General features: G+C 41.9%; 1 protein-coding gene across 1 annotated transcript in view; it reads right to left on the bottom strand.

Moving 5' to 3' along the window:
- Positions 1-21,072, bottom strand: part of LOC128641079 (FRAS1-related extracellular matrix protein 1-like) — a 393,612-nt gene that overhangs the window by 203,547 nt on the left and 168,993 nt on the right. The window contains exon 20 of the mRNA XM_053693633.1: positions 7,268-7,493. Within this exon, the coding sequence (XP_053549608.1) occupies positions 7,268-7,493 (226 nt within the window). The remainder of the gene's footprint in view (positions 1-7,267; positions 7,494-21,072) is intronic.

Raw genomic sequence — 21,072 nt, forward strand, 5'->3', positions numbered from 1 at the left:
TTAAATTATTAATTAACCTACCCTAACTATTATACTAAAATTACATTAAACTACCAATTAAATTAACTATATTACATATTTAAAAACCTAACCCTACTCAAATTTTTTAAATCTACAATTAAAAATTACTAAATTACAAAAAAAATAAACGCTAAGTTACAAAAAATAAAAAACACTAAGTTACAAAAAAACAAAAACCACAGAATCAAAAATAAAAAAAAATTACACCTAATCTTATAGCCCTATCAAAATAAAACAGACCCCCCCCCCAAAAAAAAAATAGCCTACAATAAACTACAAATGGCCCTTAAAAGGGCCTTTTGCGGGGCATTGCCCCAAAGAAATCAGCTCTTTTACCTATAATAAAAAATACAAACACCCACCAACAGTAAAACTCACCACCCAACCAACCAACCCCCCCAAATAAAAACCCTATCTAAAATAACCTAAGCTCCCATTGCCCTGAAAAGGGCATTTGTATGGGCATTGCCCTTAAAAGGGCATTTAGCTCTTTTACTGCCCAGACCCTACTGTAAAAATAAAACCCACCCAATAAACCCTTAAATAAACCTGATACTAACCCCCGACGATCCACTTACAGTTTTCGAAGACCGGACATCCATCCTCATCCAAGCGGCAGAAGTCCTCATCGAAGCCGGCAGAAGTCTTCATCCAAGTGGGCCGTTGGTTGGGTGCGTGGAGGGTTTTACTGTTCGTGGGTGTTTGTATTTTTTATTACAGGTAAAAGAGCTGATTTCTTTGGGGCAATGCCCTGCAAAAGGCCCTTTTAAGGGCCATTGGTAGTTTATTGTAGGCTAGGGTTTTTTAATTTGGGGGGGTCTTTTAGGGCTATTAGATTAGGTGTAATTTTATATATATATATATATATATATACTGTGTTGTTTTTTTTGTAACTCTCCGCTAGATTTAGAGTTCTGTGGCCAAAGGGGTGCGTTAGCTATGCATGCTTTTTTTCTCCTGCACCTTTTAAATACCGCTGGTATTTAGAGTTCACAGAAGGGCTGCGTTAGGCTCCAAAAAGGGAGCGTAGAGCATATTTACCACCACTGCAACTCTCAATATCAGCGGTGCTTACGGACGCGGCCAGCTTCAAAAACGTGCTTGTGCACGATTCCCCTATAGGAAACAATGGGGCCGTTTGAGCTGGAAAAAAAACCTAACACCTGCAAAAAAGCAGCGTTCAGCTCCTAACGCAGCCCCATTGTTTCCTATGGGGAAACACTTCCTAAGTCTGCACCTAACACCCTAACATGTACCCCGAGTCTAAACACCCCTAACCTTACACTTATCAACCCCTAATCTGCCACCCCCGCTATCGCTGACCCCTGCATATTTTTTTAACCCCTACTCTGCCGCTCCGTACACCGCCGCAACTTACATTATACCTATGTACCCCTAATCTGCTGCCCCTAACCCCCCGACCCCTATATTATATTTATTAACCCCTAATCTGCCGGCCCCAATGTCGCCGCCACCTACCTACACTTATTAACCCCTAATCTGCCGACCGGACCTCACCGCTACTATAATAAAGTTATTAACCCCAATCCGCCTCACTAACCCTATAATAAATAGTATTAACCCCTAATCTGCCCTCCCTAACATCGCTGACACCTAACTTCAAGTATTAACCCCTAATCTGCCGACCGGACCTCACCGCTACTATAATAAATTTATTAACCCCTAAAGCTAAGTCTAACCCTAACCCTAACACCCACCTAAGTTAAATATAATTTTTATCTAACGAAATAAATTAACTCTTATTAAATAAATTATTCCTATTTAAAGCTAAATACTTAGCTGTAAAATAAACCCTAATATAGCTACAATATAAATAATAATTATATTGTAGCTATTTTAGGATTAATATTTATTTTACAGGTAACTTTGTATTTATTTTAACCAGGTACAATAGCTATTAAATAGTTAATAACTATTTAATAGCTACCTAGTTAAAATAATTACAAAATTACCTGTAAAATAAATCCTAACCTAAGTTACAATTAAACCTAACACTACACTATCAATAAATTAATTAAATAAAATACCTACAATTATCTACAATTAAACCTAACACTACACTATCAATAAATTAGTTACATAAAATACCTACAAATAAATACAATTAAATAAACTAACTAAAGCACAAATAATAAAAAAAGAACTAAGTTACAAAAAATAAAAAAATAATTTACAAACATTAGAAAAAGATTACAACAATTTTAAGCTAATTACACCTACTCTAAGCCCCTAATAAAATAACAAAGCCCCCCAAAATAAAAAAAATGCCCAACCCTATTCTAAAATAAAAATAGAAAAGCTCTTTTACCTTACCAGCCCTTAAAAGGGCCTTTTGCGGGGCATGCCCCAAAGAATTCAGCTCTTTTGCCTTTAAAAAAAAAATCAATACCCCCGCCCAACATTACAACCCACCACCCACATACCCCTAATCTAACCCAAACCCCCCTTAAATAAACCTAACACTAAGCCCCTGAAGATCATCCTACCTTATCTTCACCACGCCGGGTATCACCGATCCGTCCAGAGGAGCCTCCGAAGTCTTCATCCAAGCCCAAGCGGGGGCTGAAGAAGTCCATCATCGGGCTGAAGAGGTCCATCTTCGGGCTGAAGAGGTCCATCATCGGGCTGAAGTCTTGATCCAAGCGGGCGCTGAAGAGGTCCATCATCGGGCTGAAGTCTTGATCCAAGCGGGCGCTGAAGAGGTCCATCATCGGGCTGAAGTCTTCTATCAAGTGGCATCTTCAATCTTCTTTCTTCCGGATCCATCTTCATCCCGCCGACGCGGAACATCCATCCTGGCCGACGACTTCTCGACGAATGACGGTTCCTTTAAGGGACGTCATCCGAGATGGCGTCCCTCGAATTCCGATTGGCTGATAGGATTCTATCAGCCAATCGGAATTAAGGTAGGAAAATTCTGATTGGCTGATGGAATCAGCCAATCAGATTCAAGTTCAATCCGATTGGCTGATCCAATCAGCCAATCAGATTGAGCTCGCATTCTATTGGCTGATCGGAACAGCCAATCGGATTGAACTTGAATCTGATTGGCTGATTCCATCAGCCAATCAGAATTTTCCTACCTTAATTCCGATTGGCTGATAGAATCCTATCAGCCAATCGGAATTCGAGGGACGCCATCTTGGATGATGTCCCTTAAAGGAACCGTCATTCGTCGGGAAGTCATTGGCCAGGATGGATGTTCCGCGTCGGCGGCATGAAGATGGATCCGGAAGAAAGAAGATTGAAGATGCCGCTTGATAGAAGACTTCAGCCCAATGATGGACCTCTTCAGCGCCCGCTTGGATCAAGACTTCAGCCCGATGATGGACCTCTTCAGCGCCTGCTTGGATCAAGACTTCAGCCCGATGATGGACCTCTTCAGCCCGATGATGGACCTCTTCAGCCCGATGATGGACTTCTTCAGCCCCCGCTTTGGGTTTGGGTTAGATTAGGGGTATGTGGGTGGTGGGTCGTAATATTGGGGGGGTATTGTATGTTTTTTATTTACAGGCAAAAGAGCTGAATTCTTTGGGGCATGCCCCGCAAAAGGCCCTTTTAAGGGCTGGTAAGGTAAAATAGCTTTTCTATTTTTATTTTAGAATAGGGTAGGGCATTTTTTTATTTTGAGGGGCTTTGTTATTTTATTAGGGGGCTTAGAGTAGGTGTAATTAGCTTAAAATTGTTATAATCTTTTTCTAATGTTTGTAAATTATTTTTTTATTTTTTGTAACTGAGTTCTTTTTTATTTTTTTGTACTTTAGTTAGTTTATTTAATTGTATTTATTTGTAGGTATTTTATGTAATTAATTTATTGATAGTGTAGTGTTAGGTTTAATTGTAACTTAGGTTAGGATTTATTTTACAGGTAATTTTGTAATTATTTTAACTAGGTAGCTATTAAATAGTTATTAACTATTTAATAGCTATTGTACCTGGTTAAAATAAATACAAAGTTACCTGTAAAATAAATATTAATCCTAAAATAGCTACAATATAATTATTATTTATATTGTAGCTATATTAGGGTTAATTTTACAGGTAAGTATTTAGCTTTAAATAGGAATAATTTATTTAATAAGAAATAATTTATTTAGTTAGATAAAAATTATATTTAACTTAGGTGGGTGTTAGTGTTAGGGTTAGACTTAGCTTTAGCGGTTAATAAATTTATTATAGTAGCGGTGAGGTCCGGTCGGCAGATTAGGGGTTAATACTTGAAGTTAGGTGTCAGCGATGTTAGGGAGGGCAGATTAGGGGTTAATAATATTTATTATAGGGTTAGTGAGGCGGATTAGGGGTTAATAACTTTATTATAGTAGCGGTGAGGTCCGGTCGGCAGATTAGGGGTTAATAATTGCAGGTAGGTGGTGGCGACATTGGGGGGGGCAGATTAGGGGTTAATAAATATAATATAGGGGTCGGCGATGTTAGGGGCAGCAGATTAGGGGTACATAAGGATAACGTAGGTTGCGGCGGTGTGCGGTCGGCAGATTAGGGGTTAAAAAAATTAAATAGAGTGGCGGCGATGTGGGGGGACCTTGGTTTAGGGGTACATAGGTAGTTTATGGGTGTTAGTGTACTTTAGAGCACAGTAGTTAAGAGCTTTATGAACCGGCGTTAGCCCAGAAAGCTCTTAACTCCTGGCTTTTTGCTGCGGCTGGAGTCTTGTCGTTAGATTTCTAACGCTCACTTCAGCCAAGACTCTAAATACCGGCATTAGAAAGATCCCATTGAAAAGATAGGATACGCAAATGGCGTAGGGGGATCTGCGGTATGGAAAAGTCGCGGCTGCAAAGTGAGCGTTAGACCCTTTCATGACTGACTCTAAATACCAGCGGGCGGCCAAAACCAGCGTTAGGGGGTCTAACGCAGAACTCTAAATCTAGCGGTCTGTGTTTTTTTTATTTTTTGTAACTTAGCGTTTATTTTTTTGTAATTTAGTAATTTTTAATTGTAGATTTAAATCATTTGAGTAGGGTTAGGTTTTTAAATGTGTATAGTTATTTTAATAGTAGTTTAATGTAATTTTAGTATAATAGTTAGGGTAGGTTAATTAATAGTTTTAATATAGTTTAATGTAATTTTAGTATTATAGTTAGGGTAGGTTAATTAATAGTTTAATATAGTTTATTTTAATTATAAAGGTAAGTTTTACTTTATTATAAGATAGGGATGAGGTAATTTTAATGTAAAGTTAGCGGTTTGTTAGGTTTAGGAGTTAATAGCTTAATTTAGTTTATGGCAATGTGGGGGCTGGTGGTTAAGGGGTTAATAGGTTTAGTTAATGGTAGTGATGTGGGAGGCCAGGTGTTTAGGGGTTAATCATTTTATTACAGTTGCGGAGGGGTCCGGGAGCGCGGAATTGGGGTTAATAATTTAATTACAGTTGCGGTGGGGCCCGGGAGCAGCCCGATAGGGGTTAATACATTTTATTTAGTTTGCGGCGATGTTGGGGCGGCAGATTAGGGGTGTTTAGACTCGGGGTTTATGTTAGGATGTTAGGTGTAAACGTAATTTGTTTTCTACCATAGAAATCAAGGTGATATCTGGCAGCATCGAACATAAGCTTTCGCTGCTTTCAGACTCCCATTGATTCCTATGGCATCCGCGACCTCCAGGGTGGCAGATTGAAAAGCAGGTATGCTGGGCCGGAATAGTGGCGAGCGTACTTGTTAGAAATTTGTTAACCTGCAAAAGGTGTCAGATAGTGCCAAATTTGTATTTGGAAAATCTGTAATGACATAAGCATTGATCTGTGTCGGATTGAGACCAGCGGATCGTATGTTACGTCACAAATTTCAACTTTTGTCAGTCTGTAGGCTTTAATAAATAGGTTGAATCAAGGTCGCCACAATTACGCTGTGGAATTCCGGCGTATTTGCGATTGACGGCTTGATAAATAGGCCTCTCTATCTCATTTTATACAATGTACATATTACTTAGGTACCACTGCTCACCACGTGGGTCTATATAATTAGATACTTCCAGGAACCTAGCCTCAGCTTTACCCAAGCATACGTATATACATATATAGATTAGTCGCTTATAACTTCTGTGGTGTCAGACTGTTACCCATAGTATAACTTAACAAATGTTACTAAGTGTTAAACTCCTCCAGTAAACTATCATCACCAGATAGAAAGTTTTTTTCTTTCCTCCTACGTGTTAATAAAGAGCTTCTTACATATTATAATACTATTAAAAAGTTCTATCCAAACCCACATATATAACCACCGCCTCCCCCCATATAAAGAGCCTCCTAAACTAGGAGGACTAATTGTGCGGTTTGTATTGTCTATACCGCAACCCTAATTACTAATCCATACCCCCACTTTTGTCAATTATATTACCACTTCCATATAATCATACCCCCTGCTTCCCTAATACAGACCGTAATATAGTTTCATACTCATCTTTAATATCTATTTGTCTGCCTATCTAAAATAATATAAATAGAGGTTCATCTTTTGGAGAAACAAATGTGATACTTTACTGTTGTACAAATGCCTTCTATACTTTGAACATTACCTCTAGGCTTCGATCAGGCCCACTTCTATTTATCTATCTATTGGGTTCTTGTAAAGCACGGCTATTCACCCGTAAGGGTCTCAAGGCGCTGAGGGTTGCAGTTCAGTCGAAGAGCCAGGTCTTGAGGTCCACTTGTGGACATATACCCTACCTAGAAGGTTGAGAGTTCTATTGGTGCACTACGCAACTTTCATGTTCTCCATTTTATGTCATACTAGCATATCATACATCTGTTTTGTTTATGTTTCGTATATTGGTATATATTGATTGTACGCTACTTACGAATCTGTAATACCACTGTTTGATGACATATGCTACTTGTATACTTTGTTGAACCTCAATAAATAAAAAAAATCAATTTAAAAAAAATCAGTCATTTGCAGTAGCTCCTGGTTTCCAGCAGAGGACATTCATACTTCACATATCGAACTATCAGAGAAAAGTGGTGTTTGTGCTGTTACGCAGGAAAGAGAAATTATACAAAGTATCAAGAAACACAAAACAGATTGCTTTATGCTCAAGAGTCTCATCTGGTGAAAAACAAAAAGGTCCACAACAGGATATGGAATGACTGTGCTAACTTAGAATCACATGCAGAGATTAATACACCAGAGAGAGAGAAATTTCTATCCATATACAAAAGTGGACGGCCAAATGCAAAGAATTTAATAAAACTCAGATTTCAGATACAAACCTTGTTTGAGTTCATCTAAGGTAAAGCTGCGTATCTGTAGGTCTTTGTCAAGTACAAGAGGGTTCAGCTGTTTGTAATGACTGATATTTCGGACATATGCTCCATTTAATATCATCCCATGAATAGGGGGGATTACAATAGAGAAATTTAATGTATCCTGAGGGACGTCTGAATCTTCTGCATTCAGTGTGGCTGGCCCAAGCTCACAAATGCCCCCTTCAATTATCTAAGTGGGATAAAACAGAAAACAGGTTTGCGAAGTTGGAATAAATGACAAGGGGAAAAAAAGATGATATAAACGGCACTTAAAGGTGAACAATGTCATTGAAATGATTACTTGGAAATCTTTGTTGGATAATAGAGCAGAACTTTGTGAAGTAAATTACATTCTCATGATAGCGTCAGATTCATAAAAAAAACCATTTATAGACATCTGTGAACATTATTTTCTGGCTTTGCACATTGTAGCATCTCTACTTCTAACCATATTTTATAAAGTGACATAAGCTTTATAGATATATGCTGACAAATTAAAATTGAAAGTGATCCTAATGTATCAATGTGATACTAATGCTGATTGGCTAATAGGTACTTCCTGTAAAAGTTCACTAGTTGATAGGTACTTCCTGCTGATGCATTAGCAAGGGGACAGCTGATACTTGTATATTAGTTTACATTTACACATTTTTTTCAGTCAAAAATGCTTATATTTTTAAATTCTGTGCTTTCATATGGATCTTAGATATTGTATGTGTAAAGTGTCCCTATAAAGTGTATTTAAGTTAAAAAAAGAAAGATATTACACTTTTTTAAATATGTTGAAGAGCTTATTTCTGCATTCAATGTACCTTGTTATATAACAACTTAAATAAAAGTTTCATTTTTAAAACTTTGCTATATTTCCAGTTACTTACTACATTGTAAAGATTGTGTTTAAATGCTTTAAATGATTTAAATGTGATAACTGCTATAATTGGAAAATGTTTGCAGTTATTTATTCCATAATTCAGCATTTTTAATATATTTACCTATCCCCATCTAGCCAATCAGGACATATGCAAGTATGCAACAGACATTGGGGACAGATAAATATGCCAAACTCCATTATTAATAAATTATGGAAAAGGAAGTGTATCAGTTATTCAAATGCTCAAATAATTTTTGCATGTCAAATATTAATAACTAGTCCTAAAGCCAGTGTACACAGGCCATTTTTTGCAGTACAGCTGTTCCACCCCTTGCTCTCTCTTTATTCCCCCTCTCTTTTGCTCTTTCCCCCTCTCTTTTGCTCTCTCTCTCCTCCTCTCTCTATTTTGCTCTCTCTCCCCCTCTTTTCCTCCCTCTCTTTAGCGCTTTCTCTTCCCCTCTCTTTGGCACTCTCTCTCTCTCTCCCCATCTCATTTGCTGTCTCTCTCCCTCTCTTTTGCTCTCTCCCCCTCTAACTTGCTCTCTCTATCCCCTTTATTTTGCTCTCTTTCCCCCCTCTCTTTTGCTGTCTCTCCCCCCTCTATTTTGCTCTCTCTCCCCTCTCTTTTGCTCTCTCCCTCCCCCCTCTCTTATGCTCTCTCTCTCCCACTCTCTTTTGCTCTCTCTCTCCCCCCTCTTTCCCCCCCCTCTCGCCCCCCCCCTATTTTTGGCGCTCTTTCCCCCTCTCTTTTGCTCTCTCTCTCCCCCTATCTTTTGCTCTCTCTCCCCTCTCTTTTGCACTCTCTCTCTCCCCCCTCTCTTTTGCATGCTCTCTCTCCCCTCTTTTGTGCTCTCCCCCTCTCTTTTGCTCTCTCTCCCCTCTCTTTTGCTCTCTCTCTCCCCTTTCTTCCCCTCTCATTTGCTGTCTCTCTCCCTCTCTTTTGCTCTCTCTCTCTCCTCTCTCTTTTGTTCTCTCTCTCCCCTCTCTTTTGCTCTCTCTCCCCCTCTCTTTTGCCCTCTCACCCTCTCTTTTGCTCTCTCTATCCACCCTCTTGTGCTCTATCTCTCCCCCCCTCTCTTTTGATCTCTCTCTCCCCCTCTCTTTTCCTTCCTCTCTATTTCACTCTCTCTTCCCCTCATTTTGGTGCTTTCTCTCCCCCTCTCCTTTGCACTCTCTCCCCCTCTCTTTAGCTGTCTCTCTCCCCCTCTAATTTGCTGTCTCTCCCCCCCTCTCTTTTGCTGTCTCTATCCCCCCTCTTGTGCACTCTCTCTCCCCCTGTCTTTTGCTCTCTCTCTCTCCCTCTCTTTTGCTCTCTCTCCCCCTCTCTTATGCTCTCTCTCTCCCCCTCTCTTTTGCTCTCTCTCTCCCCTCTCTTTTGCTCTCTCTCTTTTGCCCCTCTCTTTTGCTCTCTCTCTCCCCCCCTTTATTTTGCTCTCTCTCCACCTCTCTTTTGCTCTCTTTCTCTCCCCCCACTTCCCCTCTCTCTTTTGCGCTCTCTCTCTGTCTCTCTCTTCCCTCTTATGTGCTCTCCCCCTCTCTTTTGCTCTCTCTCTCCCCTTTCTCCCCCCTCTCTTTTGCTCTCTCTATCTCCCGTCTTTTGCTCTCTCTCTCTCTCTCCTTTCTTTTGCTCTCCCTCCCCCTCTCTTTTGCTGTCTTTCTCCCTCTCTTTTTCTCTCTCTATCCCCTTTTGCTCTCTCTCTCCCCATCTCTCTCTTTTGCTGTCTCTATCCCCCCTCTTTTGCTCTCTCTATCCCCCCTCTTGTGCTCTCTCTCCCTCTCTTTTGCTCTCTCTCCCCCTCTCTTATGCTCTCTCTCCCCCTCTCTTTTGCTCTCTCTCTTCCCTCTCTTTTGCTCTCTCTCTCTCTTCCCCCCTCTCTTTTGCTCTCCCCCCCTTTCTTTTGTTCTCTCTCTCTCCCTCTCTCTTTTGTTCTCTCTCTCCCCCTCTCTTTTGCTCTCTCTCTCCCCTCTCTTTTGCTCTTTCTCTCTCCCCCCACTCCCCCCCTCTCTTTTGCACTCTCTGTCTCTCTCTTCCCTCTTTTGCGCTCTCCCCCTCTCTTTTCCCTCTTTTGCGCTCTCCCCCTCTCTTTTGCTCTCTCCCCTCTCTTTTGCTCTCTCTCTCTCTCCTTTCTGCCCCCTCTCTTTTGCTCTCTCTATGTCCCCTCTTTTGCTCTCTCTCTCCTTTCTTTTGCTCTCCATCCCCCCTCTCTTTAGCTGTCTCTCTCCCTCTCTTTTGCTCTCTCTATCCCCTTTTGCTCTCTCTCTCTCCCCCCTCTCTCTTGCTCTCTCTCTCTCCCCCCTCTCTTTTGCGCTCTCTCGGTCTCTCTTTCCCCTCTTTTGCATTCTCCCCTTCTCTTTTGCTCTCTCTCCCCTCTCTTTTGCTCTCTCTCGCCCCTTTCTCCCCCTCTCTTTTGCTGTCTCTCTCCCTCTCTCTATCTCCCCTCTTTTTCTGTCTCTATCCCGCCTCTTTGTCTTTCGCTCTCCTTCTATCCCCCCTCTTTTGAGCTCTCTCACGCCTGCCCAGCCCCGCCCACGTCATATCCGGCCCCACCCATCATCACACCCGGTCCGCACTCGGCAGATGCCAGGTCAGTCTGTTGAAGGCCAGGTGTGTTTGTCCTCGAACAGTCTCTACTGCGCATGACAGCTTCAGACAAACACACTTGGCCTTTTATATTATATGATAATAATAGTTAACCATTCAATAAAATAAAAAAAACATAATTTATGCTTACCTGATGCTTTCCTTTTCTTCTGATGGAAAGAGTCCACAGCTGCATTCATTACCTGGCCACCAGGAGGAGGCAAACACACCCCAGCCAAAGGCTTAAATACTCCTCCCACTCCCCTCACCCCCCAGTCATTCTGCAGAGGAATAAGGAACAGTGGAAGAAATATCAGGGTGAAAGGTGCCAGAAGAATAATAAGGACGTCCCACATAAAATTACGGATGGGGAGCTGTGGACTCTTTCCATCAGAAGAAAAGTTAAGCATAATTTATGTTTTTCTTCTTAAATGAAAAGCGTCCACAGCTGCATTCATTACTTTTGGGAAAACAATACCCAAGCTATAGAGGACACTGAATGCCAAGATGGGAGGGTACAATAGGCGGCTCATACTGAAGGCACCAGGCCTGAAACTCTACCCAATAAAAAAAACCCGCTTCGTCTGAAGCTGAGAAAATTTGTAAAAGAAAAAAGCCCCAAAGACACTGACTCACAGTCAGTCCCGCAGCCAAACTAGAGACCGCAAATGGACTCGACTGAGCCAACAGTCCTCCAGGAGACACTGTTGCCCAAAAGACGGTCCCCCACCGCTCATCCCCCACAAATGAAGGAGACACCAGCTGAAACCCCCAAGGGGACAAGGCAAAGGAGAACCAAGGAAACTGCAAGGTCCCCTAATACAAAAAAAAACACCTCCACGAGTGAGCCCAGCTCACAGAGACCCAAAGGGGCCCAAAACAGGGGAAGGAGGTCACGCCTATACCAGGCAAAACCTGGGATAAGACCAGGCACAGAGACAGAAAAGACGTCTCTCCAACATCCTGCAAGCACGGAATGCCACTGAAGAGGCAAAGTCCTCCCAGTGCGGACCATAGAATACCAAAGCATTCGCCATGAAAAAATGTGTAATACACCCAGGTGAAAAACCCCAAGTTTGAGAACACCGAGCATAACAGGACGACACAGAGGGTACTTGCGAGGAGGAAGTAGCAGTCAAGCAAGAAACAGACTGTAAAAGCAACCCCCAGACAGAGGGCATGCTCCAGGCAACCTAAGTCGCCAAACCTACACACACGTCCCTAAAAAGGGGAACACCAAACCTCAATTGAGGCCCCCCAAGAAGGGAGAATACCCTCAGACCCGAAGGAAGAGTAAACCCTCTTCTGAATCAATGGAGCAAGTTGAAAGGAAAATCTATACCCTAACAAACTGAGCAAACAGGATAGACTCAACAAGGCTCACACATCCAGAGGAGACTGTGACCGAATGCAGCGCCCTAGACCATCCTGACCTTCAGACCCACAACCAGCTGGACCAACCCAGCCTCAGGAATCCAAGACAAGGGAACAAAATAATCCCAAAACAAGTACAGGAACGAGTGTAAGGATAGCACAGCCATCCCCACAGAGTACAAGTACAACCCGACTCTGAAAACAGACAGCAAGGCCATAGAACTAAGGATCTATCAACATAAAGGCCCAACAAGTCTGACTTGGAGCCAGCAAGACCCCAGAGGGAACCCATCCCACCTTTATGCCTCCCATCAAAGCAAGGACTCTATCTCCATAGGGAGGAGAATATCCCTAAGGAAAGGGATTTTTCCCAAAATTGCAACAACTGTACTCAAGGCCCAAAATCACCGGCTAATGGTAAGAGAAATTCCCAACATATATTTCCTAGAAAGGAACCTCCTACAAGTAGGTTGCCAAGCAGAGGCACAGCCAACCCATTCACCTGCAGAGCAGGGTATACACGGGAACACTGGCAAGCTGACCAAGGGAATGCAACCCTAAGGCACACCAGAAATTGGACATCCAGCGCCAGCACCTGGGTATGAACCAACAACCCTTGAGGCATAAGCCACACCACTAACCACCAGAATATGGTGGCAAAGAGTAAAAAATACTCCAAAAACCTGGCCAACCATGACCAGGTTAGGTAGATGGTCCAAGGACATAGCCCAAGTTCCCACTACCGTGGAACACCCTGACCAGCCCTGAGATTCAAGATTCCAAAACTACCCAAGACTGGGTCAGGAAAAAAGGTCAAGCGAAGCTTCAGCAACCGGATGTCTCAGGGAGAAAAACAGGTCCGGGCACTTAATAGTTCAGGCAACCTTACCCTAGAACTAAACACCCCAGCTGGCCAAAAAGCCAGACACAATGGATACAGATGCATATCCAGAAAATCCGGATAGCGAGAAAAACTTGAGAGCCCCAACCAAAGGAAGTAACCACCCCTAGCTAAAGTCCAACGCTCCAAGGAGCAAGGCTAGAAGTCGTATGAAGATACTTCTCAGAGCCTCAGGACAACCATGGGATACCTCAAGGTCAAAAAAATCCTATTAGCAGGACTAGTCTCCCTATCTCTTCTGCACAAGCAGAGGGCACAAGGAAGAGAAAGACACTAAGCCTACCCAGCTCCGGAAAACCCAGAGCTAAACAAAGTCCTCACAGGGAACAACCATCACCCGGAACACAGATCCCTAAAAGGAGATCCAACTCACCTGGAGACAATGGAAGAAGACCCAAAGGTCTCAGAAAGACAGTACACGTCAAAAAGTAAGAGCTGTATCTAGATACACTATAAACAGCTTACGCATACACCTGCAAGGTTTCAAGAGCTGCAACTGGTTTCAAACTGCAGACCTTCCGCATGCTAGACAGATATCCTGTACAAGCTGTTGGATCAAGCCCAAAAGGACAAATCCAGAGGCCTAAAATTGAAGGCCAAACCGCTCAACAGCGGTAAGGGGTGTGAAGCCCTCCCATCCTCCACCACAAGAGGGAGGAAAACCCTAAGTTCTGATGAAATCAGATGACAGATAGAATGACGCAGCGGAAAAAAACCGCCCCTGCCCAGCCATCTATGACTGAAGGCTATAAGGACTGAAACAATCCTTCCCGCCTCATGGAACCACAGGTCCTCTCGAATGTTTAGTTGAACATGAAAAACAATGATAACCTGAGCACTCGGTGCTTCTACCAAACCAGCCGAGCAGAACAGAGCCACGTGTCTGAACAGCCGCAAGACCGAACAAACCGAACAGGACCAGCCTGCACCTAGGGTCCTACCCAGCAAGCTGTATAAATTCTCCCTCATAGGGGAAAAAACAGAAAACAGACATTTTTAACATAGGACTAACATACCAAAAACAATTTCTGAAGAAGTAATAAAGAGTATCAATCCCAGAGGTTCCCGAAGGAACAAAAACAAATAAAAGACATCCCATCGGATATAAATAAAATATAAGGTAACCCGGAGGTTAACGCCCAAAAAGACACAGGCCTACCCGCAGGACCAGCCAAACGGAGCCCTATCTTTAAAAAACTGGGAAAGATCTCAAACAAATGACAATCAGGAGATTACTTCATCCCCACATGTCTAATGAGGTGCACCATTCGAATTAGCAGACTGAAAATTCCCGTATCTGGTAACGATAGGGTAATTCAATAACTGAAAAACATGTCTGAGCAATACGCAAAAGCGTGCAATCCTGTAACGAAAGGCACAACACTCAGGGACAGTTACACCCACAGGCTCCCCTATGCTGCACAAAAATGGACCAGACCGCACTGAAATGCAAATGATTGTGTACAAATCAACCGCACCCCTAGGCTAGGTGGTCATAGTAACCACTAACAGTAACAACAGTCTGGCCAAACCTCCCAGACGTCACAAGTACCCATGTTAACCACTGACAACATAGACCTAAGGATAAGTTAATGCCGCATCGCTCACGGCTAAAAGCCTCAGACATGCTTTATGTTAATTCATAAACTGCTCGGTCACCTAGCCACTCCGAATTGAAGGTGTAGGTAGCACCAAATCAATTGACACAATAGGGCCCAGAGGATATCGCACGTAGCGCACTGCCCTCTGTATCCTCATTGGTCAATATCAGTAACCACTAACCACAATCCGGCCCGTCCCTGTAGACGTCATGTGCATCCATGGTAACCACTGCCAACAAAGAAATGACCATAAATAACAATTAATAATAATCATCGGACCTGCGTTGTGCAAATTTAAAATCTATTCAGTCAAATAGCCCTTATAAGACAAAGGTAAAAGTAGCACAATAACGATCTCTATAATGGGGCCAAACAGGATCACACAAAGAGCACCGCCCCCTGTACTTTTATTGGACCGTATAGACGCACCTCCTGTCAAAGAACGAAATCATTGCTCTTATAATTCTTTTTTTTTTATCATGAACCGATGCCAAAAAGAGGAGGTAACAGAGCGAGGCTTTTGTTACAAAAGGAAGCCAGATGGATACACAAACTGGGTACCTTGACACCCAGGGGTCTCAACGACCAAACTGGATGGCAAGCATTCCTATGATGGACACTGTTTCCCTGTACTAATTCAATTTGAAATTTAGTGAGAGTCTATTGTGGTTATGGGAGTCCACGACCACATCGTTCACTATGAGAGTCTATGATCTCATAAAGTCCTGTATCTTGTCAAGTATTGTTTGCTCAATATATTTATTTTTTATTTTTTATATTATATTTTTTATTGAGGTTCCAAAAACATACATAATCAATAAAACTCAACATTACAGGAATCAGTGACTTTTTACAACAATACAGAGAACTGTAACTCTGTTGATATACAGTAAAAATATGGTAAACCTAGCTTATAAACACAGAGTTCCATGAGTACATTTTAATAAAGAGGTTATGTAAAAAGAGCTGCGTGATGTTGAGTTCAGAGAGGGGTGACCTCAGTTTTTAATATAGGTTATATTATGATAATATTATGGTAACTAGGCCCAAGTATATTACAGGTTGATAGCTAGAAAGCTATACATGCGAAGATTAGTGGTAGCTTAAAATGTCCCTTTAGGGTTAAGATAGCAGTATAAAGTTCTACATGAAGTTTAAAGCTTATATATGGAGAGCCTAGTTAGTGAGCTGAGTAATAATAAAAGAATAAAAATAAAAAGGGGGGTGCAGCGGGCGAGAGCCGCTCGAGAAGGGAAGGGGGATGTTCTAATAATGTAAACCGACCTTTTTTGAGTATGTTATTAAGGGTAGAGGAGCATCTGTGGGGTATTAACGGAGACTTATACGTAAGTAGAGTTTGCTATATGGAGGTAAGGGAGCCCATAAGGGGATTGAAATAAGTTTTTGAGGTCGACAGAAGCGAGACCCTTATGATACAAGGCGTATGGTGGAAGCTATGTGGAATACCAAACTATGTATGATGGGGTAAGAGGGGGGAGAGGGGGTATCTTGTTATAAATTGCTACGCATTGGGTATAATTCCTCAGTAATTGGGAACAGGGGTGAGACCCACCAGATCCGAGATGTCAGTTGGGACCTATGGGCATCTCAAAGCCTAAGTAGGTATGTATAAAGGGAAGGTCACATTGTACATGAAGGGAGGAGGGGGACTTAAATGAATTGGAGTGGCCAAGGACACTGTGGCGTGATACCCACTATTTCCTAATGAAGCTATATAGAAAATTATGTCTAAGAGACTCTCATAGTAATCACTGGCCTAAGATTGTATATAGCGTTATGGGCCTGCACTATAAAGGAGACTATACTATGATTACAAACCGCAAATTGCTTCATATATCTAATTAGTAATCTAGGTCCGCTCAGATAAAGGGTAAGCATCTCCCAGTTTCTTAAACAATATAGACCATTGGGCATAGACCTAATAATAGAGTAAAGGAAGGTAGTGCTGAGTTACCATATAAATTAAAAATAAAGGGATAGAGGAGCAGGTTGTGGTATAATTGGAGGGTAGAGAAAAATTGCTACACATAAACAGCGAAGATAGGATTTTGCAGTATACAAAACTGAGGATTCATGCAGTCTAATTATTTCAGCTTGTCTAAACTCATGTCACTTAACGACTGGTCATCTGTGCCAAAAGTAATATATGGTCTATCCATATAACAATTAGAGCGCTAGCCTCCTTATATGTACAGTGTATAGCGCTATGTGGATTAAACAGATATAATCAAACATAAAGCAATTTAAATTTCCCCATTTAAAGCATAGATGTAAGATAGGTTACTACTGGGAGCTTGAGTTTATCTAGATATGTAAAGGAAATATTTCCATACATGAGATATATAAGAGAAATGTGTATCAAAGAGAGGATCCCTGAATTTAAACAGCTTCAGGGGGGGAGAAATCTAATAGGGCTTCCAAAGGCAACCAAACAAGAAAAACAATTGAAACACATCAAGCCAAATGACAGCACTTCTATCTATAAAACAGTGATTAGGTTATTAAAGACATATAACTAAAAGGTTAGGACTGATCAAACCCCGGGCTGAGAGTGTGAGTCCATGACATTATAAGCGTCTGTGTGTTTTTGTTTTTTTTTTGTTTGTTTTTCATCCGATACCAGTCACTTTGTGAAGACAGGAACACGGGCAGTCAGACTGTATAAACTCAGTCTTAGTGTCTGAAATTTTCCGCTGACGGAGCGCTGCAGCAAACAAAGGATCATCCCAAAACTTTGAAAGTCTACACGCAGGAAAGTCCAAAGCAAGGTACTGTAGGTCCATAACAGAGTGTGTCAGAGCAGAGCCTAGTCCGAACCCCCTTTTGACCGGCCGCATCTCCAGCGGGTCTGGCTTCGGCTCGGTACCTCCATAAAAGTTGTCAAAGCCTGGGCGAGTGGAAAGCGCGGTGTCCAGTGCTGCATTGCCATTTGTCACTTCAGCAGTATCGGAAGAATTAGTTGTGCAATCCGCAGCGCCTGGGCAGCAGTGACAGTCACTATTGTAAAGAGCCTCTAGCTCCGTTGTTATAATCGGTAAGTTGTCCACTGAGCTGCGAGTTCCCATCTCAGCGTTGTCGGCTCTCTCATATTTCAACGCTGCCTTGAGGGAGGAATGATGGTCGTCCATCTTGTGTGAGATCAATTGTAAAAGAGCTGTTATTGTATCCTCCATCGTGGGATTATATATTCTTGTTGGCTTTCTATACTTAGTAGGTAGTGTCGTTCACCTCACCTCCAGATAAAAGCTGCTCCGTGTTTGACTATAGTCAGACTACCCAGCTAAATTTGAGGCCGGGGGGGGAGATGGTAAAACGGTGACATAGGCCACAGCCCAGGAACTCAGTCGTAGATAATCGTCTTAGGTATTGTAGTAGAGAAAAAATAGCTTCATTGAGGATCTAACCTCTTCTCCGGTGGGTGTAGAATAAATTAGGTGAGGTTAGAGTTACAAAAGCTGGAGATAATAACCTAATTGTTCCAGGTTATACCGGAGCTGCTAAGAGACACGTCTGATCATGGCTGTGGCTTGGACACGCCCCCCTGCTCAATATATTTTGATATGTCATGGACACATACTGTTGGTCTATGTAGGTTCCATCTCTATTTTCAGTAAGGATCCTTTTAATGTTGGGTATTCCTGTAATAATTTAATCCTGCAGGTAGGATATTTGTTTTTATTGGAGCCCTTTTGGGCTTTTTTATGTTTATGTATCTGTTCATGTATATATTTTGTTACACATTGAAGCACTTACACTTTTGTCTTTATCCTCGGGGACCATGGTCCCATGTCTCCTCCCCATGGCTGGTGGGTGTCCTACCTGGGTGCACACAGTGTGGTACCTGACCACATTCGATGTTGAGATTGTCTTAGGGTGAGGGGCATTTAGCTGTTGGCTGATTGCTTATATTGGAATTGTATGGTAGCTAGATGAGCCGGGATGCTGAGAGTTTGTTTTATTCCACCTTGAAGTGTGGTTAGCACCTTATGTGATTCAACCCCTAATAATGCTATCACAGGGAGGGCTCCCTCAAAAGATTTGCACTTTGACTCATATGAGCTTTTTGAACTGTAGAGATTGAGAAGTGTACCCTTACTCTTGAGTACTACGATGTGCTGTTTATGGCATGACTGTGGATTTTTGTAAGTTATTTTTGTTTGTTTTTTCGATTCGCCCCTGGATGTCTAGGACTAGCTGTGTGCCCGTTCAAATGGTAACCTGTGGTTGTATAGTGGCGAACACCATCAGCCTGAGTAGTGGTGGTCCATAACGTGACAGTGAGGCGAGCTATGGTTGGAAGCCAGTGGTTAGAATTATAAGAACGATGATTCTGTTCTATGACAGGAGGTGCGTCTTTACGGTCCAATAAGAGTACAGGGGGCGGTGCTCTTTGTGTGATCCTGTTTGGCCCCATTATAGAGATCGTTCTTGTACTACTTTTACGATTGTCTTATGAGGGCTATTTGACTGAATAGATTTTAAATTTGCACAACGCAGGTCCAATGAGTTTAGTTTTAAGCTATGTGATAGTTACTTATGGTCATTTCTTTGTTGGCAGCGGTTACCATGGATACACATAACGTCTACAGGGACGGGACGGATTGTGGTTAGTGGTTACTGATAATGACCAATGAGGATACAGAGGGCGGTGTGCTACGTGCGATATCCTCTGGGCCCTATTGTGTGGATTGATTTGGTGCTACCTACACCTTCAATTCGGAGTGGCTAGGTGACCGAGCAGTTTATGAATTAACATAAAGCATGTCTGAGGCTTTTAGCCGTGAGCGATGCGGCATTAACTTATGCTTAGGTCTATGTTGTCAGTGGTTACCATGGGTACTTGTGACGTCTGGGAGGTTTGGCCGGACTGTTGTTACTTTTGTTAGTGGTTACTATGACCACCTAGCCTAGGGGTGCGGTTGATTTGTACCCAATTATTTGCCTTTCAGTGCGGCAGTGACGTGCAGTGACGTCAGAGACTAGTGAGGCAGTGGCTAGGATACGCCTTCATTCTTTAGATATCCTTTGTTGAAGAAATAGCAATGCACATGGGTGAGCCAATCACATGAGGTATCTATGTGCAGCCACCAATCAGCTACTGAGCATATTTAGATATGATTTTCAACAAAGGACATCAAAAGAATGAAGACAATTAGATATTAGTTGTAAATTGGAAAGTTATTTAAATTTGCATATGGGTTTCATATGGGTTTCATGTCCCTTTAAATGGTGTCTTGGAAAACTGGTCAACTTAGTAAACATCTGATTTTAGTCTAAAAGGATTGTAACAGAAACTCTTGCCAGATAACACAATGCTTGCTCTGATTATGAGATCTAGAAATCCATGCCCATTAAAATATGTTTAAAACATACTTTTTACTTTAATGCTGCAAATTATGCTTATAGATTCTTTCATTACATAAGGGATGAGAGAGTCAGAGGGGGAGGAAGAGAGACAGAGAGAGAAAGAGACCATGGGGAGAACAACACATAAGGAGAGAGATGGATAGATAGAGAGACACACACACACACACAAGGGGGGGGGGGGGAGAGGGACCACTGCATTTTAAAGTAATAAAACAGCAGAGCTACAGAGAGTTCAGAAAGTTAGACTATACATTAGTACAGAGGCAAGCTGCTAAGTTAGTGGGTGTAAAGTTTGAGTAAACAAAATACAAAAACGACCCTGCTGTAAAAGAGTAAAAAAAACACTAAACCACATTCATTAAATTATAATTTTCACTAACAGAATCCCTTTTTAGTAAAATCTTACTTCAATAAGATGTGGCTCAAACAGTGTTCTCTGTGCCTCTCTCTTCCTGCTCTGTAAGGATTCAGGAAGTGACAGTGGCACATTCCACTGCACTTAGAGGGGAAGAACAGAACTCTCTTTTTCACTTTAGCAAAGCTAGCAGGTTCACAGGACAGCAACAAAATATATGAAAGTTGTTTTTTTTCCGTTTTTTGTTTTGTTTTATATGATTTAACATCCAGCCCCAACCCTATGTTCCACTTACTAATGCCTCTCGCTGGATTGGTTCAGCACAAATAGGACTGCCTCAAATAAGCAGTTAATGGGCCATGCAATGATCTTAACCACTTGCATCCAGTAGGTGGCGCAGAATGTTGTGTAATGGTGGGCAGACCTGCTTGTGCCTCTTCATTGCACAACATATAGCTGTGAGAAAAAAAAATGCTGGGGAAAAAAAATAAATAATTTTTTTAAAGCCAATAAAAAAAAATATATTTTTGCCCATATGAGAGGTGAAGCACTGCCTCACCTGCCTCTAGTGACTGCACATCACTGCAGTGCGGTCTGGTCCATTTTTGTCTGGGGGATGATGAATATGTTGTGACGATGTTTCTCCGGGGATATTTGACAATATACATTTTTATTTTAGCACTTGTTATAACACTTTG

The sequence above is a fragment of the Bombina bombina genome, chromosome 10, assembly GCF_027579735.1.
Source record: "Bombina bombina isolate aBomBom1 chromosome 10, aBomBom1.pri, whole genome shotgun sequence".
Lineage (NCBI taxonomy): Eukaryota > Metazoa > Chordata > Amphibia > Anura > Bombinatoridae > Bombina > Bombina bombina.